General features: G+C 39.1%; 1 protein-coding gene across 2 annotated transcripts in view; it reads left to right on the forward strand.

The window, feature by feature from the left end:
• The first annotated feature begins 304 nt into the window (after positions 1–304).
• LOC149818693 (transcription initiation factor TFIID subunit 6-like) overlaps positions 305–26,030 on the forward strand; it is a 48,970-nt gene continuing 23,244 nt past the window's right edge. Inside the window, exons 1-4 of one of the 2 annotated variants that reach the window (XM_089984637.1) lie at positions 305–475; positions 20,695–20,781; positions 22,967–23,068; positions 23,164–23,272. In XM_089984637.1, the coding sequence (XP_089840763.1) occupies positions 350–475; positions 20,695–20,781; positions 22,967–23,068; positions 23,164–23,272 (424 nt within the window). In that variant the 5' untranslated portion in view covers positions 305–349. The remainder of the gene's footprint in view (positions 476–20,694; positions 20,782–22,966; positions 23,069–23,163; positions 23,273–26,030) is intronic. The other variant, XM_089984638.1, reaches the window with a different exon arrangement.

The following is a 26,030-nucleotide window of genomic DNA, read 5'->3' on the forward strand; positions in this document are numbered from 1 at the left end:
TAGGGTCTGCCTAACCCGCTTGCCTTAAAAAAAAAAATGTCTATGCATTTTTGTTTTGTTTTTTTATTGTATTCCCACCAGCATGGAGCGTATCCAATGGAAGGATAAAAAAAGTTTACCTTTGTTTGCTGATTTGTAGTTGGATTCGGAATCGGATTTGAATATAAAATACTGAAACCCGAGACATAACCAGATCCGGATTCTGGTCGGTCTGATATCCCACCCAAGCTTTGGCTTCCGGATCCGGAGTCCGAGTTTTCTGCGATGGCCTGAAGTTCCGAGTCCACTTGAAGGGTTTGCTTCTCGCTCTCTCTCTCTCTCTCTAAGGAGTAGGAGACTAGAAGAGGAGATGAGCATCGTGCCTAAGGAGACGATCGAGGTGATCGCTCAGAGTATCGGAATCAACAACCTCTCCCCTGATGTCGCTCTCGCCCTCGCCCCCGATGTCGAATATCGCCTGAGAGAGATCATGCAGGTTGTTTTCCCCCTTCCCCTCTCTCTCTCTCTGTCTCTGCTTTTAGTTTCCGACGATAGATCTTGTTGGGTTTCTCATTCATAGGCGTTTCAGTCTCTCGCTCTGTTCGAGCTTCTTGAGGGCCTAGCTATTGTGCAGCTTCATGTTATTACCTCGTTCCTTGAAGTAATTGCTGGCAAGTTTGTTAGGTTATTACATCTGAAGAAGTATTCTACAAACCGCGCGCGGTTAAGAACGAGGTTTTACTCCCTTCTTGTGAATATTGGGAGCCTTCGATCCGTTCCGCATCTTTCTGAGGAACCCTAGAGATTTTTTTCATGGAATAGCTTTGACAGTTCCGTACACGTCCCACCATCCTGTCCAATGAATCATTACGACTCGCTTTCCATTTGAATCCTCCCATTCACAGGATCCGTCGTTCCCGTATTTTCTCCAGAATAAAATACAGTAAACAAAAGAAAAATCTGAAAACGGTATGCTCCGTTTGTTTTGAATTTTTTGTTGGAAATGCTTTTCGTTTCCTTTTAATTTCTTTCGAGAATAAGGGACCATTGTTCACACGAAGAAACAAATCTTAGGTCCTACTTTATTTGCTTACTCTTTTTTCTCACTTAATGGTGTTTTTGGGAACAATGTATCTCGATGGGAAATATGAGGTGTGTATATTGTAGTGTAACTGGGAGACAGAAGAGTTTTGTTTATATGATATGAAGGGTTTTCTGTGTCTAGTAATAAGCTCCTTTTCCTTTTGGACGAGTCTCTTTTTTGTGTATAGTAATCTCATTGTTTTGGTTTCTTTGTAATTGCTCCTAAAATTGTCCTTGATTGTAGCCAGCCTTCATTTCGATTCTTCTAATGGTTTTTTGTTCCTTTCTGTCCTTTCTGGTTCTAGTCTGACGTTACTTAGTTTAGGAGTAAATAATTAAAGTACTTAGTGGAAACTATGGTGTCTACTCAAATAGTTTACTTCGTGGAGGGCTATTCTGTCCGGAATTTCTTTCAACTCCATCTTTGCACCCATCCTATTCCTTAAGCTTGTTAAACAAATAGCTCAATGATGCATGACCAACAACATGAACACCATCATGCAACCATCACTTGAAGCTCCATCTCCATTTTTTTTGTATCCCAAGTTTGTTTTGTAAACGATTTATCAACACAACACTACCACCACCACTGCGGATGTCACTATCTCCACCATTATACCGCCAACAACAATAGGCACTAGCGGCATCTGACTCCAAATTTTTTCCAAACAAAAGCAATGTTCAGAAATTCTTCCTAGTACTATCAACTATCAATCACACTGTCATGAGCTAGAAGTTTAATCTTCATTATCCCTACAATACTATATACTTAACCATTTTTATCTACTTCCTTTGAGTCTTTAACTAAATAACCGCTTCAATTGAATATGACGGGCATTTAGAATTCTCTAACTTTTTATCCTTTTAAATTTATACATATAAGCGATATGTCTTTAAGCTATTTGTATGGTTTCATTATTAATACCGTAGTATATTACTCATTAAAAGGTACAAAAATTAAGATCTTGCCAATGTATAACATAATAATGGAGTGATACGTCCTGAACTATTATCATTCATAGTGATGGTGTGAATTTTCAATGTTATAAAGTGTAAAATGATAAGTTTGTGCAGGTCACACAAACAAATTTTATCATTACTTGGTAAATCACTGATAACGACAATGATGATCATGATTAATGGTGATGGGAAACATTATTGTCTTTATTATGTTATTGCTTGTAGTTTTTCTGCCTATTTAATAGAAAATATGTTTTAATGAATTTCATGAGGATCTTTTGTGTCTCTATGGGACAAACATTTGAATTTGAATCATGATAGATAGAAGTGGAGAAGGATCACTGTAAGTCATGAATTCTTGAAAGCCTTTCAGATAGGAGAGCGGGTTGTGGTTGTGGTATTGGTATAAATCTGGGTAGGACACATGCAAAGAGGCACTTTATGTATTTCCTGGGCAAACACAATAGTTTGGATCTCATGTGGAACAATGCAAGTTCTTCTAAGCTTCTGGGTAGATCACCTTAGCTACGTGCATGATGAGAGAGCATATAATAAAAAGGAACAACTGTCTTGGCTCCCAGGAATTCCTTTCTTTTGAATGCTAGGTCAAATGTGGATTTTTTCTCAGTTGAACATTGTCTAATGAGACATGCAGAAGACGAACTCAGAGGTGTCTATATTTACTTCTCATCATCTAGTGTCTGTTGGTAAAGTTGTTGAGTTCAAACCTACATTATTATTGATAATGACAACACTTGTGATTTTTGAACAGATTCATGTTATGGCTTACATAAGCAAATAAAAGCGTGTTTCCAAATGCTTTTGATGTCTTTAATGATGTACAAAATTTTGACCGAGAAATTGGTGCTGACCATTGAAGCGCTGTGTAGTCAAAAGCGCTAGGCAGTGCCTAGTCGGTGGACCCCTAAAAAGACTAGTTTGAGACTAGGCGGGACTAGGTGGACTAGTCGGTACCTTAATAAAAAAAAATATAAAAAATATGCAAATGAACTGCTAAAATTAGTAACAAACATGTATGCAACATAAAACCAATCAACAATAAGCAAAAGATAAGAAAAAAACATGTCGAACATTACAAAACCTTCTCAAATATTAAAAACAATTGAATAAGCAAAGCAAACAACTATCAACAAATGCCAAATAATTTTAAAAATAATCCAAAATTTTAAAATAAAGTGCTAAAACTAACAACAAACATGTATTCAACATAAAATTAATCAACAACAAATGCACGAAGCATAAGATATTGCTATCGTCAAGCATCGTAAACATGTTATATTACAAAACCTGACCAAATATTATTAAGACCAACAACAAAGATGTATACAACAACAACAACAACTATGCCTTCATCCCAAAACAATTGGGGTCAGCGATATGAACCAAAAAAGAAATTCATTTTGGGTCTTCCACATGAATCCTTTTCCTCCAATCATTTCTATCCAACGCCATGTCCTCGGTGAGGTTCAAAGCATTCATATCCTTTCCTATCATCTCCATCCAAGTCTTCCTAGGCCTACCCCGACCTCTTTTAACTAATATATTTTCCCATTTCTCCAACCTTCTAACTGGAGCATCATTAGGCCTTCGCCGAATATGTCCAAACCACCGTAAACGATTCTCTCGCATCTTATTTTCAATGGGTGCAACACCTACCTTCTTACGTATCTCTTCGTTCCGAATCTTATCTTTTATTGTATTTCCACACATCCATCTAAGCATCCGCATCTCAGCTACACTCATTTTTTGAATATGATGTCTCTTGGCAGCCCAACATTCCGTACCATATAGTAAAGCGGGTCTAATAGTCGTCCTATAAAACTTTCCCTTCAACCGCAATGGCATTCTACGATCGCACAGCACTCCAGTAGCACTTTTCCATTTCATCCACCCAACCTTTATCCTATGATTTACATCTCCATCAATTTCTCCATACTTTTGAATGATGGATCCCAAATATTTGAAATAATCATTCACCGGTATATCTTACTCACCAAGCTTCACTACACTCCCATCACTACTTCGTTGCTTACTAAACCGACATTCCATATATTCAGTCTTACTCTTACTCAACTTAAAACCTCTAGCTTCCAATGTCTGTCTCCATAATTCTAACTTAGCATTAACCCCAGCTCTAGACTCATCAATCAAAACAATATCATCAGCAAACAACATACACCACGGTACATTTTCTTGAATTGATCTCGTAAGCTCATCCATCACTATCGCAAATAGGAAAGGGCTTAAAGCAGATCCTTGATGTAACCCAACCGTTATCGGGAAATTGGTTGTCACCCCTCCACAAGTGCGGACATTGGTTACTACTCCTTCATACATATCTTTAATTATACTAATGTACTTGAGAGAAACACCTTTCTTCATCATTGTCCACCAGAGAACGTCCCTAGGTACTCTATCGTATGCCTTCTCTAAATCAATAAAAACCATATGCAAATCTTTGTTCCTCTCTCTATATCTTTCAATAAAAACAACAAAGATGTATCCAACATAAAATTAATCAACAAATGCACAAAGTACAAAATACCACTATCGTGATGCATAGCTGCATAGTAAACCTGTTATATTACAAAACCTGCCCAAAAATTAAGAAGAATTGAATAAATAAGCAAACAATTGCCAATATCAACAAAAGCTATGCAATTTAAACATAATATGAATTCTTAAAATAAAGTTAATCAACAAATGCTTAAGTATAAGATATCGCTATCATCATAGTAAACCTGTTATATTGCAAAATCAGCCCAAATAATAAGAACAATTGAATAAACAGAACAAACAACTGCCAATATCAACAAAAGTTATATAATTTAAACATAATATCAAGTCTTAAATATACTAAAATAACATCTACATCATTGTGCTCTGTCAATAAATCTAAAATAAAAGACAACCAATTGACCTTCAAATAAAATATACATATGTATATTCATTCAATGTCACATCCACACACATAACAATTCAATGTCACATCTACATGAACAAACACACATAACAAATAACAAATTAATTAAAAAAGAAAAACAACAAATGCACTTAAGTAAACCTAAAACTAAAAGTCAAGTTCAACACACAATCGCAAAATCAACAACAAAAAATATGGACAAAACAATTACAACAATTAAAGAACTAGGGAGCAATTACAACAATTACAAGTTTACAACAAAAAATAGGGAGAGAAAAAGAAGAAAAGGCAGAGGAATGGGGAGAAGAAGAAGAAGAAGAAGAAGAAGAAGAAGAAGAAGAAGAAGAAGAAGAAGAAGAAGAAGAGGAGGAGGAGGAGGAGTAGGAAGTGGAAGAGAAGAACTGGCGGGGGAAGAGGGGGAGAGAGAGAGACAAAGAGAAAAGAAGAAGAGGCGAAGGAAGAGGGGGGGGGTGGAAGAGGCGGAGGAAGGGGGAGAGAAGAAGAAGATGAAGAGGAAGGGGGCGGGGGAGAAAGAGAGACAAAGAGAGAGAGAGAGAAGAAGAAGAAGAAGAGGCAAAGGAAGGGGGGAGAGAGAGAGACAAAGAGAAGAAGAAGAAGAGGCAGAGGAAAGGGGAGAGTGAAAGAGAGACAAAAAGTGGGTTGAAGAAGTGGTAGACCTCTATATAAGAGGTATAGAAGGTGGTTTCAAGGTGTGATTTTTTAAGAAAGGTCTTTGAAGTTCTTGTTCACAAGGGTGAAGGGTACCTTGCTCATATTTCAACAAGGGAGGAGAAAAAAGGTGGTGCAAATTTCAGTTTTGACTTGTCGGGTCAAGGTAATCCGCATTAACTGCATATTTGTGTATTTATTTTTGTTCTTGAGAGTCTTGTAACATCATATACTTGTCAGTTTCAATAAAGATTTCTCTTGTACTCTCTCCGTGGGCGTGTGCTTGATTGCTTTCTTGTTCTTTCATTACATCATGCATTTGCATGTCTTCTGTGCCCACAAATTGGTATCAGAGCAAGACTCGATCTTAGGGCTTGTTCATGATGGCAATGAAACGATCAAGCATAAAGCACAAGATTGAAAAGTTTAATGAAAAGATAAACTTTGGGTTATGACAACGTAGAGTGAAAGATATCTTGTCCCAACAAGGGCTGGTTAAAGCCCTTTATGTGGAAAGTAAGAAACCCAAGGATATGTCTGATGATGTTTGGAACGACATATGTAAAAGAGCAGTTAGTGCTATTCGACTTAATCTTGCGAATGATGTCTTCTATAATGTCATAAATATAGACTCTGTACTAAAGCTGTGGTTGAAATTAGAGAGCTCATACATGACAAAATCATTGACTAATAAGTTTTATTTGAAAAAGCAAATATATGCTCTTCAGATGGTGGAAGGCTCAAATCTGCATGATCACTTGAATGTCTTCAATAAGATCTTGAGTCTCTTGACTCATTTATTGAGTTCTAAAGTAAAGATTGAAGAAGAAGATCGAGCTTTGTTACTTTTGGCCTCTCTTTCTCCATCCTACAATCACCTGATGTCCACTCTTATTCGGGAAAGAGACTCTTGAGTTGGATGGGGTTACCATGGCTCTTTTATCAAATGAGATAAGGAAAAAGTCCGACACAGACCGACATCAAGGAGAATGACTTTTGGAAAGAAGTGATTCAAGCCAAGAAAGAGGTAGATCAAAGTCACGGAGTCCTTAAAATAGGAACTGACCAAAGTCTAGAATAAAAAGTACTCTTGCTATTACTGCAAGGAGGGACACTTGAAAAGGGATTGCAGGAAGCACAAAGAGGACATTGATAAGAAAGAGAAGGGCAAGAGCTTAGAACAAGCAAGTGTGGCAACCAACATAAATGAAGGTGATGATACAAATCTTCTTTCAGTTTTTGCAGGTATGAATCAATTTTCATATCATTAAATTTTGGATTTTGGATGTTCATACCATATGCACGCGTAAAGAGATTGGTTCGATACCTATCAGGATCATGATAATGGTTCTGTTCTTATGGGTACTGATGTTTGTGTGTAAGATCACATGAATATGATCAATAAAAATCAAGATGTTTGATGGGGTGATAAGAACCTTGACTGATGTTAGATATTTGCCTAAACTTAAGAAAAGTTTAATTTCTTTGGGTACTTTAGATGTAAATGGTTGCAGGTTTGCAACAACATGTGGAGTTCTTAAGGTGACTAAAGGAGCTTTGATAGTCATGAAAGACCAATTGACAAGAAACTTGTACAAGTTGACCATTAATGAAGAGGTCAATACAGATTAGACCGCTCTTTGGCATATGCGGCTATGGCATATGAGTGAAAGATGTATGATGGAACTTTATAAAAAAACTTGTTGAATGGTGTTAAGTCATGCAAATTAGATTTATGCAAATATTGTGTATTAGGAAAGCAATGCAGGGTGACTTTCAAAACTGCAAAGCATACGAACCGTGACATCTTAGTCTATGTGCATACAAATGTATGCGGGCTTGCACCAGTTAAATCTAATGGTGGGGCTGAATATTTCATAACCTTCGTAGATGACTACTTAAGGAAAGTCTCGGTCTACTTCATAAAGAATAAAGGAGAAGCATTCTTGAAATTCAAACAGTGAAATGTAGAGACACAAACAAGAGAGGATAAAACACTTGATGTCAAATAATAGACGGGAGTACAAGTCTAATGAGCTTATGGAGTTCATAAGAAATGAGGGAATCACTCGTCACTTTACCACACCAGAGATACCTCAATAGAATGGTTTGGCAGAAAAGATGAATATGACTTTTATGGAAAGGGCTCACATAATAAAAATTCCCATATTTTTAAAACATTACATAATTTAATACCCTTATCATAAAGACACATCTTATATTATAAGGTTAAAACATAAAATGCATAAGGGTATTTTCAGGATTTCGCTGGGATAAGGCAGATTTGCATTTGCAGGATTTCGCTGGGATAAGGCAGATTTGCATTTGCAGGATTTAGCTGGGATAAGGCTGATTTGCATGGACGTGGGATAGGGCAGATTTGCGTGGAGATTATGTTTGCCAATCATTTCTTTGAAACCCAGGATGTAAGTTTTCATATTTGTCTCTCAGAATACTTTGCTATAGCATTTGTTTTAAACCTATAAGTTAACGGTGGGTTTAACTTATACCAGAATACTTTGCTAAGACACTTCAACCAAGAATAAATGCCTTTTTACCTTACGGAATACTTTGCAATGGCAAAATTGCTATGGCTTTTAGCCACCCCCCAGAGGGAACACTGGTATTAGCATTATCATGGTAATGGTCATAACCCTATGGTTTATAAGCTATTTCTATGACTGCAGGCCATGAACTTTTCACGAAAGTTTAATAATCATTTTTCATATTCCTTGGATCAATTCAAAGATGGACAAGAAATATACCCAAGGCAATACATTTATTCCCCCTTAAAGTCTCATTTTAATATTACCACCCTACTTTTTGTTATTTCCTCCTAAAGTAGACCTTTATCCTTTTTTCCCTCTAAAGAGCATAATTATACTAGGGGCATTTTTTGAGATTGAATGCAGGATTTGAGAAAAGCTTTTGGGTAGAGGCGGTTAACATAGCTTGCTTTATTGCTAACAAATCACCATCTAAAAGAATTGATTGCAAGACTCCATAGGAGATATGGCTGGTAAGCCACTTTGAATGTCCTACTTATGTTTATGTGCATAGTGAACAACGTTCCAAGTTAGATGTTAAGTCTAAACCATGCATCTTTCTTGGATATGAGAAGGGGGTGAAGGGGTACACGTTATGAGATCTTAATTCCCACAAGGTCATCATAAGTAGGGACATTGTGTTTGATGATGAGCATATGGCGAAAGAAAATAAGAAGGATTACATGCAACAAAAAGATGGTGAAAAAAAATGCCATATAGGTGGTGGATGAGATTGATTCACCACCAAGCGGATGTATGATTTTTTCTCAAGATGCTCCTAGCATGGTTCAAAAGCAAGAACAACCCTATAGCTTGGCAAGAGACAGGGAAAGAAGGACCCACAAGGCTCCAGTAATGTATGGTTTTGAAGATATAGTTTCCTTTGCTCTAATTGTTAGTGCAGGTGATCCATCATGCTATAAAGATGCTATCAACTCAAGTGATAGCAATAAGTGGATGCTGGCTATGACAGAAGAGATGGAGTCACTCCATAAGAATAAAACTTGGAACTTTCTGGAATTCTCCAAAGGCAAGAAAGCTATAGGGTGTAAGTGGGTGTTCAGAAAGAAAGAGGTTTTATAAAACAAGCTGATACAAAAACCAAGGCTTGATTGGTGGCCAAGGGATTCTCGTAGAGAGAAGGGATCGATTATAATGAAGTCTTCTCATCGGTTGTGAAGCACACATCGATTCAGGTGCTGTTGGCGATGGTTGCCATGCATGATCTTGAGTTAGAGTGGCTTGATGTGAAGACCGCATTCCTTCACGAAGACCTAGAGGAGAAAATCTACATGCAACAACTTGAGGGTTTCAAAGAAATTGGCAACGAGAGTCTTGTTTGCAGGTTAAAGAAATCACTTTATGGGTTGAAGCAATCTTCTCGGTAGTGGTTTAAGTGTTTTGACTCTTATATGATCAAGGTTAGGCATACCTGGAGTGATTGTAACGCCCCAAAAATCCTGGACTTGAAACCTTTTATGAAAAAGGTTGAAAGCTTTAAAATTAGTCATTTATCATAGTTTGAAACAGAAGTTCAGCGAAAAATCATGTTTGAAATAACAAGTCCCTGGACCTTGGGCACATTACAACGCAAACTTCCCTTTTACAAACTGATTTGCAACTCAAATATATTTATTGAACTAAAAAGAAGAAATAGAGTTTTGGTAACACAGTTTTAATAATCAAGAGTTTAATCAAAAGAGAGGCTTTAAAAGAAACTCTATACCATATTTACCAAAAATATCCTCAGCTATGTCACATGGGTGCGGGTGTGACGGGTGCGGCGCAATTTTAAAAATTTTGGACACGGGGACTCGGCGATATATATATTTTAATATATATATATATCCTGTGTGCATATATATGGATATTGTCCTCTAAAGTTTGGCACCAACACGAGTGTTTTTATAAACTTTGCAACTTGTACTTTTGCCCTTGCAGAAAGGGGGGTCCGAGGGCTCCCCTGGCGCGGGTCCAGATGCGCGGTCAGCGGGCGGGGGTCCAGGGGCGGGCGTAGGAGGGCAACACCCCCCGGATTTTTTTCTAGGGCTTATGTTTAAGACTCATGCTATATATATATATTTAAAAAAAATATATAAAAAGATCAAATTTTTTTGTTTTTTACCCAAAAAAATGGACATTTTTGGACTCGTTCAATGTTGACAGAGTCCAAAACAAGGACGGACTCGGCCTCGACTCGTTGACCGAGTCCGACTCGGCGTTGACCGAGTTCGGGCCGTGTCCGAAGCCGCACCCGTGTCCGCACCCATGTCGGGGCGTGTCGACTCGGGTGCGGCGCCTCCCTAGCCGAGTCCGTGTGACATAGGTCCTCAGGAGCGAAACGTCAAGGAAATGGTCTCATCTTGATCTCATCACGTCATCGTGCCATCGCAAGCTGCCTTAACCTATTCACCACCTGCTTATGAAATGAGTCAGTTTCGTGAAAAACTAGTAGGGGTGCAAAAGACAAGAAAGAATAAAGACTGCAATAAGCAAGATAATTATTAAACTAAACAGGAGATGCAAAATTAATAGAGCTAGCCATACATGCTATCGAGTACTGCAAGCAAAACTCATATAAAGCAAGTAGCTAAATACAAGAGTAGTAACGAACAAAGTGCTGAACAAGCAAAATAAGCATCTATAATAATCAAACTGATTCTATAGGCAGGGAGTAACTAACTCCACCAAGCAATCAAGCATAGTAAGCCGAGTAACTGAATACGATAGGCATTCGTGATAGAGCTTACAATGCATGCAATTATCACTGAATTCTTCAATTCACCCACAAGTAACTACATTGATCATAAAGTGCAAGTTATTGCACAACAAGTAGTTTATAAGCTACACGCGATTAAGCAATCACACGACAACAGTTATATATTAACTATAAGGTGTAGGCAGCTTGTAAGACAAACAATTATATTGGTCCTAGTTGTAGACAGTTCGTATATTACGAGTTGTAAGCAATCACATCAGTCATAGGATGTTTAAGTCAACAAGTGTTGCATTACAACAAGCATAAATAGTTCAACCAAGTAGCAAAGTGAGTCGCATGCATGCTATTGCATCTAGCATAATGCTATTATCATAAGCATTTAACTAGTACAAGCAGTAAGGAACTGCATAAGCAGTTTAACCAACTAGAGCAGCGCCACAACAGGCGTGCATAGTTCAACGAGTAGTACGTTGAACTATAGATCAAACAAGCAATTCACGTCACAGCACACACATCTCATAGTAATGTGAGTAGGTTACATTTTGTTCTGATTATTAGCTCGCCGTTGTGGGTACACACAAGGCATGAAACGTAGAAACAACCGAGATCGATCCGAGGGTTTATTATGCTATGTATTAATGACTGACTGAGTCCGCTCCTAAGGAAACAACTAGTGATCAAGAGAGTAAATCCTCAAAGGCATAAGCGGCCCGTGGATGCATCCAAACTTCTACAAAAGTGGCCCGAAAGCTATCTTTGTAGCATTTTCCCTAACTCTGATGACTGGGGAAGTCGAGTCATTTGCCCGAAATAGCCATTAATGGCTTGTCCATTAGAGTTTTGTACCATTCATCCTCTCTCTTGATGAACCGTTTCGAACGAGCACGACGAAAGTTTCTTAACCGCCGTCCCGTTCTACATGTTTTGGTCTTTCGACCCACTCAAGCAGCTTACTTGTGAAGGCACATAGTCACCATTTAGTGAATTACACCCGCCATTGCACGTTCGAGGCAACCACACACCTCTCATCCTACTCACCGCAGTATGCAATGTATCTGTTCAAAAGTACAACCTCGATGAGAGGGCTCCAGATTTCTTATAAGAAATCCCCAACACATCTGCTTTGCAAAAGTCCACAGTGTAATAATTCGAGTTCCAGCTTGACATGCTCATGTCCTTTAGATTGTCACGAGCTTCTTGCTTGTTAGGCGAACGTCGATATTACATGATTACCATAAAGTACCAAAACACGTTTCGAGGTTACCACAGACCTCTCATCCTGCTCATCGTAATCCAAACATATCGTACATGACTAAGAGTACGATTATAAGGAGAGGGAGATGGATTTCTCAAAAGAAATCCATCAGCAATAATCTCGTGAAGGAAGAAAAAGTGCTAAATATCTTAGTTTGGCCAGAAAACCCAATAACTAGGTCTCGCATCAGAGGTGATGTAGCACCGGTCTAGCGATGGCGCAGGTTCCTCAATAGAACCTTCGCCCATCCCATGCACATTCCCTTAAACAGGGTCATCCAAGTTGCATCGAATACGCGAACTGAAGTTGTAAAACACTTTTCTCAAATACATTGATTTGGGAGATCCAGTTGCTATCACACAAAAGGCTTTCAAAATCTGCTTTACAAAACTGTATATTTCGAAATTAGGTTTGTGCCTAAAACTCATCTTTTTTGGAGAACCAAGTGCATAAGTGTGCATCGTGTCTTTTAAGACAAATGAATAAGTTGAAATACGCTTGAAGCTGCAATGAGTGAGTGCAAGCTAACAAAGAGCAAGCCCGTGCATGCTATAGTGCGACGATAAAGTGTGATCGATCCCCAAAGTGCAAAACTGCATGTCGAGCGCAAAACCTCGTAGGCAGTGCACAAGGTACGAAACCGTATCTCAGCTAAACAACCGAGCAAATACGTGAATACTCAAAGCAATGCAGGAGGTACGAAACTGCACCTCGGCCAATCAAACACGCAAGCAAGTGAGTGCACAAGACAATGCACGAGGTACAAAACCATACCTTGGCTAAACAGACATGCAAGCAAGTGAATACTCAAAGTAGAAGAGCATCAATAACTTAAAAGCCAAAAAGGAAGGAAATGAAGGCCTTGGCGCATAAAGCACGGGGCAACAGAAAGGAAAGTGCAGAAATTAAAAGAGACAAAACACAAAAGCCGTGGCGCATAAAGCGCGGGGCAACAGAAAGTAAATGTGAAACAGAAGCTTGGGCACATATAGCACGACGACAAAGTAAAGACAAGAAAGTAAAAAGCTATAACGCATAAAGCGCAGAGCAACAAAATGGTAAAGTGCAGAAAAGTAAAGAGGACAAAGATTGTGAAACCACGTCCTTGAGTTAAAAGACATCAAATGAAAAGACATGAATTAAAAGCCTGGGCACATATAGCGCGACGACAACAGGAAAGTAAAGTGCAAGGAAAGTAGAGAGGACAAGGATCGCGAAACCGCGTCCTTGAGTTAAAGGACATACATATATATTATACATATACATATATCATCATCCTTTTTCATTTTTAATTATCTTTTCTTATTTTAACATTCATCTGTTTATTGTCCTTTTACGCAATAATCTCTTACCTTGAGGGGTTGTGGGTCTGCATACGCTAGCGAGCGTAAGTGCGAACGGGCTCAAGCCACAGAGAGTGCGAGCGTGCTCCGTCATGCAACCTGCGAGTCGTAAAAGCGTTAGCATGGCATGATCCAAAACAAGAAGGGTCTGATGATACCAGTAGTGGTACCAGACCTGGCAGGCAGGGAGCTCAGCTCCATGCAGAAAAGCAACAGAGGCAACTAAGGCAGGGAGCCCTAGGTCCCCTGCATGTTGGAACATAAAGGCCCCCGGACAGGGCCTTGCTGAATGCAGACGGCATGCTCCCTGCATGCCTGATCAACAGAGAGGAGTAGGGGGCTCCACCCCATGCCAGTCCTGCGAAAGGCACAAAGGCAGGGGCAGACAGAAGGCGACAAGGGCAGGGAGCTCTGCTCCCTGACTGCTGAGATCCAGGTGACATGTTCCAACCCCTGTCGGCTTGCCGAAATCGTAAGACCAAGTCCTTTGGCAAGAATGCACAAGGAACCTTGCAGCTGGGCTGGTAGCAACGAGTAGGGACCCGATACCAGCGTTACCAGAAGCTTCTTAGATAGGTGGGAAGCTCGCTTCCCAGAAACTCACTTGGGAAGCACGATACTCCACTCTTCCGAAACTTGATGAGAACCTCGATTCCCCCACACTTCTCCTATGCTTTCCACATTCTTCATCTATTCTTCTTATATGTTCTCCTACTCAACTTTTCATGTTTTTTTATGTGTTTTCTCTCACTCTTCTCACTCACTTTCATGTGTTTTCTCTAAAATTGGTAGTCATCATTTTTAGATTTTGTTAAAATTTTAATTCTTACACTAAAAAAATCATGAAATTTAATATTAGTCACTTTATTTTAGTTTTTATTTGTGTTTCATTTTGATTCTCATTCAATTCTTATATTTCTTTTTTAATATTTCTCGCTTCCCGCTTCCTATACATTTTAAAATACATCGCTTCTCGCTTCCGCTTCCCGTATTGTTTCCCGCTTTCGCTTCCTAGTCTGGCAACCTTGCCCGATACCGCTGCGATAAAGGGGAAAAGACACAGAGACCCGAAAAGCACCAGTCGTGCATACGAACATGTGCACGATGGTCATGCGAAGAAGCCAAGCACCCAAGCACCTCGTGGTAAGCTAGCATAGCTCACAACCACGACGATGCTGGGCATCAGAGCCAACACTACTGATGCCCAAAGCATGAGCAACATGCCCAAAGCTCTACCCACTAGCTGGCACAACAACCGAACGAGTGAGCAAGCAAGCTAGGGGCAGCAGACACGCTGAACGCGGGAGAGGGGGAGCAAGGAGGCAGCAGGGCTCAACAGGGCCCTGTCGACTCACGAAAAATCCTGAGGTGGCAGAGGCTCGACCCTTGCCACATGCCCACGACCATCAAAGAAAAACACAACAAGCGACAGGGGAGACGTCCCCCTGTCGACCCAACATAAGGCACAGGCGGCAGCCTGACTGCCTGCCGAAAAAAGAAAGAGTGAAGAGGAAGAGACGATGTAGAGGGGGTCTCTTCCCTTGCAAATAGAGGGACCAGGGAGGGGGCTTGGCCCCTACCCTGTGAAAACGAAAAGGCACGGAGGGGCTCAGCCCCTCCCCTGCGGAAACAAGGCACCAGAGAGGGGTTCGACCCCTCCCCTATGAAATCAGGACAGCAGGGAGGGGCCCGACCCCTTCGCTACGAAGACGGGGAGAAAAAAAGAAGAAGACAACGAGGATGAGGGGTGCTCAACACCTCTCACGAGAAAACAATGAGAGAGGAGAGAGGGAGTTACCTGAGGATCCGCAGGGCTTTCGGCGAAGGCTATCCTGGCAAAAGCAGCGAGGATAGCTCTGGTGGGTACAAAGAAGAAGGAACAGAAGATCGACGGCACTGCCGTCGACGGCTGCTATCGCCGATTATGGTGGTCACCGATTGTAGTAGGGGAAAGAAGGGAAGAAGGTCAGTGAGGTCGCTGGCGGCGATTGTTGCCGGGGCCTGCCGTAAAACACAACAGGGAGGCCAAGGGCCGAGTCAAAAGGGAGAAGGTCGAGGATGCTCCGGCGAGCCATCGGCTGGAGGTCGGACGAGAGGAGACACCAGGGCTGCCGACAGGGGTAACAGTGGGAGAGCTAGGAGGGTCTCGTCGCCGAGACTCGCAGGAGAAAGGTTGTGGTGGGGGCAGGGCGAACATAGAGAGGGGAGTGAGCGACGGAGAGGACGTTCTCGGGGTCGCCAGCGTCGAGTGCTAGAATACGAGCAGAAGGGAGGAGAGCAGCGACAGTGCTGTCGACGTCGGGTAGTCGAAGAAGGGGGTGTCGTCTAGGCTACCGGAGGAAAGAGGAGTCGGGGGTCGCTCGCAAGGGAAGAGGTGGCCGGACATAGGGTAACACCGACTGTGGTTTCGGCGAGCTGCTGGCCGGATGAGAGAAGAGACGACGAAGGCGAAAGGGAGGAGAGAGAGAGTGGCAAGGGTTTTACCCCTCGCCCCTCTCAGTTTGCGTCTTTTAAAGACGCAGGCTCGATCATTCGAGAACCCGGGCCGCGGGTCTGGGTCGGGCCTGAATCCAATCCGGGTTCGCTATCGCAGACCGACATCGGCACGTGTCTGACATGTGTCCGACACAAATTTTTTTAACGGGCTTTACAGTGATTATGACATTTGTGTTTTCTTTCAAGTTCTTGATGATAGATTCATATATTATTCTGATGTTATATTATGGATGATATGCTAATTGCTGCCAAAAGCATGATTGAAGTTGATTGGTTAAAGTCCACCTTGAGTTAGGAGTTTGATAAGAAGGATCTTGGTGTTGCAAAGAAGATCCTTGACATGAAGATTCATAGAGACATAAAGATCGGGAAGTTATGGGTTTCACAAAAGAAGTATGTTGAAAAGGTTCTTGAAAGATTCAACATGGAAAAAGCGAAACCTATGAGTACTCCTCTTGCTACACATTTCAAGTTATCTAATCTCTTGTGTTCTAGCATAAAGGAAGAAACATATATGTCTAAGGTGCCATATGTGAATTCAATGAGTTGTCTTATGTATGCCATGGTGTGTAGTAGACCTGATATTGCACATGTTGTGGGTATAGTTAGTAAGTATACATGGAATTCAGGAAAGGAGCATTGGAATGTAGTTAAATGAATTTTTCAATTTTTTTTGGGGCACTGCAGATATTGATATCATGTTTATGCAGGGTAAGTCTTCATGTGATGTTATGGGTTATGTTGATGCCTACTTTGTAAGGGACTTAGATAAGAGAAGATCCACTAGTGGTTATATATTTACTCTAGCAAGTGGGCCAATGAGTTGAAGTCTATGCTTCAATCAGTGATTGTTATGTCTACGATTGAGGCAAAATATGTAGCAACTTCAGAAGCAACAACAACAAAAGAAGGCATATGGCTTAAAGGCCTGGTTAATGAACTTTGCATTGATTAAAGGAAGGTGCAACTGTATTGTGATAGTCAGAGTGCGATTCACTTGACAGAGAATCCGGTAAGTTGCCCAAGGTCAAAGCATATTGATATGCGGTATCATAAGATTCAAAATATGATAGAAGATGAGGAGTTGGACTTGGTAAATGTTTTCACGAAGGATAATGCAGCTGATATGTTGACTAAGCCCCTTATTAGTGATAGTTCAGGCATTGCTTGGACTTGGTTAATGCTTCAGGTTAGAATAATGGGCCCTAGGGAGAAGGGGCATTGAAGGTGATAATTTTTTTTGACATGGGTAATGGCAAGCCAAACCCAAGGAGGAGATTGTTGGGGTAATATGTGGCTTTGTCTTGCTACATAAGACCTTAGATCACTTAGAGTCTCTCTCCTATATTACTAAGGAAACCTCATGTAGAGTCCCTCTCCTATGTTGCCAAGGAAACCCCAACGAATTGGGGGTTTCCCTCTTTGTTTTGGAAACTAAGTATTAGACCCCTATGAATATATATAAAAGGTATAGAGGGTGGTTTCAAGTTGTGATTTTTCAAGGAAGGTCTTTGAGGGTTCTTGTTCACAAGGGTGAAGGGCAACTTGTTCAAATTGCAACGAGGAGAAGGAAGGTGGTGTAGATTTCGGTTTCGACTTGTCAGGTCGAGGTAATCTATATTAGCTGCATATTAGTGTATTTCTTCTTGTTCTTGAGAGCCTTATAACATCGTGTACTTGCCGATTTCAATCAATATTTCTCTCGTCCTCTCCCTGTGGATGTAGGCAAATTTGCTGAACTACATAAATTCGATGTCTTGTGTGCTTGATTGCTTTTATGTTCTTTCGTTGCATCGTGTGTTTGCACGTCTTTCGTGCCCACACCTACCTACCCTGTTGCCGCCTTACCTCCTCTATAAATACTCCTTGGGGTTAAGAGGAAGGGAGAAGGAAAGAAGGGAGAGGAGCTCAAGGAGTGAGAGTACGGGTGTCAACGGGTTTGGTTTACTTGGACCCAACCCGTACCAAACCTTATAGGGTTCGGGTGTGGTGATAAATAAGAAGACCTGATTAAGTCTTGGGTCTGGACCCGAAGGTCCGATTAATACATGGATCCAGGTATAGTTTGTGAAATTTTGTACCAGACCCGGGCTCGACCCAAGTTCCAATTGAGACCCACAATTTTTCAATGTAAAAATGATAAAAGATGTTATTTTACCGGGTATGGCCCGGGTTTGGTATATGTATTTCTTATCGGGTCCAGGTATGGTTTCTCTTATGGGGGTCCAATTAGAGCCGAGTCTGGACCCAATACCATACCCGAAAATCAGGGCCAGGTCTGGTTCCACCTGGGTTCGAACCAAACCCGACCCGTTGACACCCTAAGCGAGAGGGTGCCAGGGCCACCTACGACGTTTGTGACTGCCATTATCAGGTATGTGATTAATTTCAATTTTAGTAATTAAATTTTCTGAAATTTAGTTTTGTAATTAATTATAGTTTTGATAATTAGGATTGGGCCTGCCTTAAGTTAATTTTTTGAATAATTAGTTTTAGTTTTTATAATTAAAGTTAGTTAAGTTAGTAATTAGTCACATATTTCTGTAATTAGATTTAGATTTTCTGAATTAGTGTCTTGATAATGAGATTATAGTTTTGATAATTTAGTTATTGTAAGCAATTGAATGAGGTGATTTATAGCTTTTGTTTGAAATGTTCAAAAGTTCAATTTTCCTCTTAATTATGTAATTTGAATGTAAATCTCGTAATCCAAATATTTGACAACTTTTGGGTTTTCTAAAAGTTCTTTATTTTTCAAACATTACAAGGTTTTATTGTTATTAAATATGGTTTTACAACCTCTTTTAAGTTAAACTAGTTTCCTAAAATTGTTTTGAAAAGCCATTAGATTTTAGTTAAACTGATGTTTTTAAATTGTTTTGAAATGCCATCAGATTTCAGTTAAACTGGTTTTCTTAAATTGTTTTGAAAAACCATTAGATTTCCTAAATTACTTCAAAAGTGATTAGCTATACTTTATGAGTTTAATTATTGTTTTAAGTGTTATTTTGGTTTTGTTTTATCGTCCTTGAGTTGATTTGAAATCATATTGTTTAGAAAATCAGATTTGGCATTGAAAATCTAATGAAAATTCCATTTCAAATGTTTTATTTTGAAATTATATTGTTTTTATTGATGTCAAGTTTTTGGATTTAAATATCCGTTCACACAAGTGTAAGTAGATCACCGACTGGATGGTATATCGACTCTTGACAACCTTATCAGGGTTTATGAACCCATGTTGGAAAGGGTAATCAACCCATTTGGCTTGTCATTGGGATTATTGGCCCAATTGACTTAGTCCTGAGAAAGTCATGTGGCCCTTTGATGTAGCCAGTGGAAAAGGTGGAATCCCCCACCAGAATCCTAACCAACCCGTAGCGAAAGAAGCCTTGGAGTTTCTGAAAGGGATCTTTGGCCCAATAGGATATCCAATGGGTGGTGGAACCTGCCATCGCTAGTGTTATCGGCCTATTTGAAGTACAAAGGGATTTTATCAGTGCGACTAAAATTGGGATTAATCAGCCCTTCGGACCTTCGATGGGTTTGTGAATCAGATTTTTTTAAATGTTTTCTAAAAGTTTAATGAAATGAGAAATGTTTGCTTTTGCAAAGAAAGTTTTATGAGTTTGCAAAGTGGTTTACAATGTCATTTTGAAAATCTGGTTTTGTTCTTCAAATGAAGCTTGTAAAGGGATTTCAAATATATTATGTTGCTTTTTGAAAGTCTTTTTCAAATATCTTTTTTTGTAAAATCCTCAGAAATCTAATTATTAAAATGTAATTAGTGTTTACTGATCATGTAGCTCATTGAATGTTATTATTATTTTTTAGAGTGAGAATTTTGATAAAAGTAGCAAGAACTTAAAGAGACACTCATGGTGTATTTCGGCAATGGAGTCAAACATCTAAATCTCAGTGGAGTTATTAGTTTGATCTGTTAGAGGACATGATAATCATCTCATAGTTGTATTTTATCTTGTATTAGAGACTTTAATGAAAGCTCAGTTATTAGATAGAGTTGTTCGAATACTCTGTAAATGTCCATGTTATTGCTTTTTTAAAGCTTTGCTGGGTTATTAAAGACTGAAGACTGAAACAAACAGCCTAAAGTCACACCCCAAGACGGGCCCAATAGCGGGCTGCTTTTGGGGTGTGACAGTGAGGGAGAAGGTTAAATGGTTGAAAAGCAGAATCTTCTAATTCACCTAGAACTGGTACTAAATAATATAATGATTCTCATTATATAGCTGCAAATTTTACATCATATTGGAGTAGACGAGAACCCTTGTCTCTAGCCATTATAGGAATAGTCTTATTTTCTATGATGTTGAATCGATAGTGGGTAGATATCTGCAAACTAGGATGGTATGTAGAATGGCCACTCCATAAGCAGTTAGGTAGGATACTTATGTTCTAGCTTAGATGCATGTGTCTATCACATATAATCAAATATTTCTTGTTAAGAAAGGGTATAAAAGTTTAGAATTTCTGAGTTTTGTCAATTATTGCTTTGCTCGTTAATGTTTGTTTCTCTGTTTCTATGTATATAAATATGTGGAGGTGTGCTTTCATCATTAAGGGTTAAATCACAAATGTGATAGCAGGACCAGTAGGGCCAGAACATCTTTAGCTGAGGGAATCTGGCCAGGGATATTATTTGGCTACATTGGAAGTGCTAACTTTGTTTTTTGTTTTAGGAAGCTATGAAGTGTATGCATCACTCGAAGCGGACTATTTTGACAACAGATGATGTTGATAGTGCTCTAAGTTTAAGAAATGTGGAGGTACTTACAATATTTTTCAACTGTAACTTTGATGAATTATTTTTCCCTTGACTTTTATTTCTAATGTATACTCTTTTAATTCAGAAGTTAATTGTTCAGTAAATGAAAACAAAGTTTTTAGTTTTCACACATATGTAGATTTGCATTCTTGCTCCATTATTTCTGTTTTTCTGTTATCTTTTTTTTTTAATCTTATTTGGCGTTATCTTAGTTGGTACTCAGTGGATCAGTTTTTGGCATTCAGCTGCATTATTATACTTCTGTAAGATTTGTTATGAGAACAATTTGCTATTATTTGGGGTGTAAAAGTGCAGCCTAAGGACTAAGTTTTGCATGATTTGCATTGTCAGAACTCTTCAAAAATTTGCCAAGCAATATTAGAAAACTGTCTTTGGATTAATTTAGAAAAAATATTAGAATTCAGAAAAATCATCTCCCTCTAATTGCTGTCGCATTCTCTTTAGGGAACCTGATAAAACCAGAGAATCATGCCTTAATGTTCATCTCATCTGGGAAAATAATCAACTTTTGAATAATTGGTGATGGAGGTTTAATCTTCATCTCATCCAAGAAAATAATCAACTTTTGGATAGTTGGTGATTAACCTCGTGATGGGTGTCATGTTTGTTCTAAGCAAGATGCATTCCCTGGTAACAGTTAATATGAACATCTTTTGATAATTAGAGGTTAATTTCAAAATAGGGGCTCTTACTCATTTCCACTTCATGGAAGATATGAATTGTAGAGTTTCAACATTCAAGCAGTGTTTCTTTTTTTTTTTCCCTTTTTTCCTTGTTCATATCAAATTACGATGGTTCTTCCTTTACCGTTTACAGTGAAACGATGGTGCATATGCTATCATTTCAGATTCTGTTGTGTGGTTTTGGTGTAGATCAAAGGTGACTCTTACAATGATACTTGAACTTCTCTGTCTATTTTCTTTTGATTTGCCTTCCAGTTTTTGCTTGCTAAAACCAACTATTTCCATGACTCGTTCCAACCGCAATCATGCAGTTTAACAGATGTTCCACTGTTCTAATGCAATTGCAAGTTTAGCTATTAGAATTTTTTTCTGGAAACATGGGAATGTACAACAGCAAACTAGAATTTGGGCAATCAGAAAATGGCACAGAATGGGATCTCTTGGATTGTTCATGTTGACTCCAGTTGTCATTTATCTTCTCACCACTAGCTTCTATTATAACCCTCCTAACCCCATTATTGTAATTGCGTGGGGCTACATGTCTGCCTATCCTCGTGACTTTTTTTTACAATAATAAATCTCCCTTTTTTCATTCAAACTCTAAAATTTGTCTAATTGAATAAAGATGTATCCAATGCAGTTGTCATAACATGTGATGTTGACCTAGCTGTTATTTAACTGAAGCCAGATAATTTCATTAACATCCTTCATGACTCGATATATTTGGTTTGTGGCAGGCAATGCTTTTGTCTATTGTCTATGTTTCACTCCTTGATTTTCTCACTCTTGAATTCTTGATCATTGCATGGATTTATCTTTGTATTAAGATAGTTTGATCAGTGAAAATCTAAGTATCATCTACTATCATTTAGTTAGATAAACTTCTTTTTCTATCTATTTTATTTATAATGAGTTGCAACATCCTTTAATAACCTCTGTAATGTCATTACACAGTTTGATCAGTGAAAACCTAAGTATCATCTACTATCATTTAGTTGGATGAACTTCTTTTTCTATCTATTTTATTTATAATGAGTTGCAACATCCTTTAATAACCTCTGTAATGTCATTACACCAAACAAACATACACTAACATGTCCACTTGATATTGCTTGAATCATGCTATATGATTTATTTCCTCAAAAAAAAAAGAATCATGCTATATGATTTATTTTCTCAAAAAAAAAAAAAGAATCATGCTATATGAATTTTGTGGTTTGTTCTTCTGTGGTCATTTAGTTGTTGGGCAGTGCATGTGGTGTTGCAACTCAAATTAAATTCACATCATGTCTGGCAGCTCAATTACACTAATTTCTTTATCAATTATCTATATCAACTCTTTCGTATTCTGTGTCATGCATATTCTAATTATATGAATTATAAGATCTCGTCAATTAGTTTGTAAGGTCTTATTGTATCTTTCCGTTATTCATGATTGATACTTTTTTTGTTTTCTTCACACATTGAATTTCCTTTTGGTAGCCAATTTATGGCTTTGCTTCGGGAGATCCATTGCGGTTTAAAAAGGCTGTGGGTCACAAGGATTTATTTTACATTGATGACAAAGATGTGGAATTCAAAGATGTGAGTAAAACTTGGTATTTTTTCATTGTCTATGTTTCTCAATGATACTTTGTGACTTTTTTTATTCTAACTCCACTTTTGGTTTTGTTATGGAGGTAATTGAAGCACCACTACCAAAAGCACCACTTGATACTGCAGTTACTGTTCATTGGTTGGCTATTGAAGGAGTGCAACCTGCAATTCCTGAAAATGCTCCTGTAGACGGTCTCTTTCAATAACCTAAATGCCTTTTTTTATTGTATGTCTTTTTTTTTTCTGGGAACTTGCTGTTGTCCAATGTTGTGGATTTCTCATTCTGCCATTCTATCCAAAGCAAGGTCCTTTTTTAAAGCATTTCTTAAATGCAGGGAAAGGTTGAAGTAGCCAGATTGTCCCAGACTAGCATTAATAATCTCTCTTAGATGAATAACATGCTTCATGGTCCTTTACATAAAATAAAGTCCTTGAAGTCCCTCTAGCAATGTTGGCTGTAAACATTATTTTTGCCTTGGTTGCTGACTTAGATATGTTTCACGCTGCTATTTCTGATTGTGAAGTTGTGATAGATGCCTTTTTGTTTGAAGTGAAAACCTTCATCAAATTTTCATCAAAAATTAAGAAGACATGATAGGTTAGGGAGAAACACCTTAAGAATAGTTTGGGAGAACACAAAGTTGAATTATATCAGCCACTGGTGTATGCATGGCTGATTGAAGACAGCTTTTATTGATGAGTACATCGATCACCCTAAAAAGGTAGAACAACCAGCACATGAACATATTGATGCATTCTATAAGGATGGCCAGGTCATACTCCAAATGGATGAACAAAAAATAACAGAGTACTTATCCAAGTATGATGGAACCAAGACGAGACCAAAGATTGGTAAAAGCAATGAGTGAATGGGGTTCATGGGTGTGACACTATATTGCAAGGAGACCAAGAGATCCAAATGTGGGTGGTTGCATCTGGACATAAAAAGTTAAATCTAATCTAATGGAAGTTTTGAGAGGTATAGTGTCAAGCTAGTGGCTGAAGATTTCATACAGGGACGTGGATTGGACTAGAAAAAACAGTCTAGTTGTGAAGATGAAAAAAATTAGAATCTGCATTGAGGCATGACAATTGATTATACATCTAGGGGTAAAGCACTGTCTTGGTGCAGGCCGCGAGAGCAATACCAAATTAAGGCAAAATAGAATACTAGATATGACCCAAAACCATATAATAAGGGTTAAGGTCGGATGGTGAGATAATGGAGGATAAGCTTCAGTGTTGAGAGGGCAACAACCCGGATCACAAGCTAAGGCCTCTAAATGACTATTCAATTATAAAGGAGGTAAGGGTGCAAAGACAATCAAAAGGTTTGCCTAGAACCAGCCACCCTTGAAAGAGTGTGCAATAGCTCACTAATCGAGTGTTCTTGCGTGCCGAAGATTAACAAGGCTAAGCAATCTTCTGAAGTCTTGGTTCTGAGGGACGGAGGAGGCTAAGTTAGCCAAAAGATGGTATCAGTTCAAAGATTTAAGGTAACCTTAATTTTTTCAGGGTAAGAAGGGGTAGAGGAAATGCCTTAAGCTAATGTCTGAGTATGGGACACTATAGTGCGGAAGTCACCCATGCTATACTCCTAAGAAAAGCTCGTAACTTCAGGAGAAGGGGTGCCTCCTTGCAAAAGGGGTTGCAGTGACCTGGCTTGAGAATTTTTTTACCAAAAACATTGGTTGAAGCAAAGTTGTAAGACTATGTATTGGGGCAGATGCCTGCTCGATTCTGAAAGGTCAAGGAAGTTACCAATAACGTTATTAGCATTAGGGAAGTGCGCTTCCCTGAAACACAATGCTTCTAAAATGCTCTGGGAAGCATGCCTTTAAAATGGGAAGCTCGCTTCCCATTTGAGGTTGGGGAATCATTTTTCCTGATATTTTGGGGTTGAATAATTTTACCTCTTATTAAACTGTTTTTACCAAAAAAATAAAAGAAACTGTGTTTTTTTAAAGGTAAAATTGGTCATTTTTAAAATTTTGTGAAAAAGCCCCAAATTGAGTAAGATTTGTGTTGTGGTTTTCATTCCTATCTCTCTCGGCGACCTCCACCGACCTTCAGTGACCTCCACCGACCTTCGGTGACCTCCATCGACCTCTGGTGACCTCCATCGACCTCCAGCGATGGGTGTCCTCAGGTATGCCCTCTCTCTCTCTCTATCGCTTTGACCCTCTCCCTCTCTCTCTTCTCTCCAACTCCCTCTCCCTCTTGCTCCCTCTGTGTCTCTTGGGGGGGGGGAGGTATTGCCGGAACACGAGCAAGAGAGAGGGAGTGCTCGGGGATGAAACAAAGAGCGGGAGAGAGGGGGGTGTCGGCTGAGGCCACCAGCGCGCGAGGGCGGAGAGGGGCGAGGCTGCGGTGAGAAGAGAAGGGGAGAAGGGTTTCGGGTACCCAGTTCGGATCTGGGTCGGGTCTGGACCTGACCCGGGTCCGACCCAAAAGTTTTTTTTCCCGAAAACCTTGAGTTTTACATTCTCTCTTTCCCTCTCTCTCGCTATGTTAGTCTGTCTCTCACTTTCTCCCTCTCTCTCCCTCTCTTTGGTTTTTAGTTTAACTTTAAGTCTTTATTCTTTAACTATATGTTTTGCCCAATTTCATTCCATGTACTTTCATTTGGGTAGAATCAGTAGATATGGTATCAATCAGATCTTTTTTGGTTCCTTTATATGGCTCTTTGTTAAATGGTTGCAACAAGAATATGAATTATGATTTTTTTGTGATGTATTATTTATTAAATGCTTGCAATATGATGCATTTGTTAAATGGTTGCAACATGAATGTAAATTATGATTTTTTCTTGATGTATTATTTATTAAATGCTTGCAACATGGTGCATTTGTTAAATGGTTGCACTTGCACATATGATTTTGTTTTGAGATTTATAGATCAACTTTAATGTTAGTTACTCATGTTTTATTTTGTCAATGAACATTAATTG

This window comes from Nuphar pumila, chromosome 13 (genome assembly GCF_984573655.1).
Source record: "Nuphar pumila chromosome 13, dmNupPumi1.hap1.1, whole genome shotgun sequence".
Classification (NCBI taxonomy): Eukaryota; Viridiplantae; Streptophyta; class Magnoliopsida; order Nymphaeales; family Nymphaeaceae; genus Nuphar; species Nuphar pumila.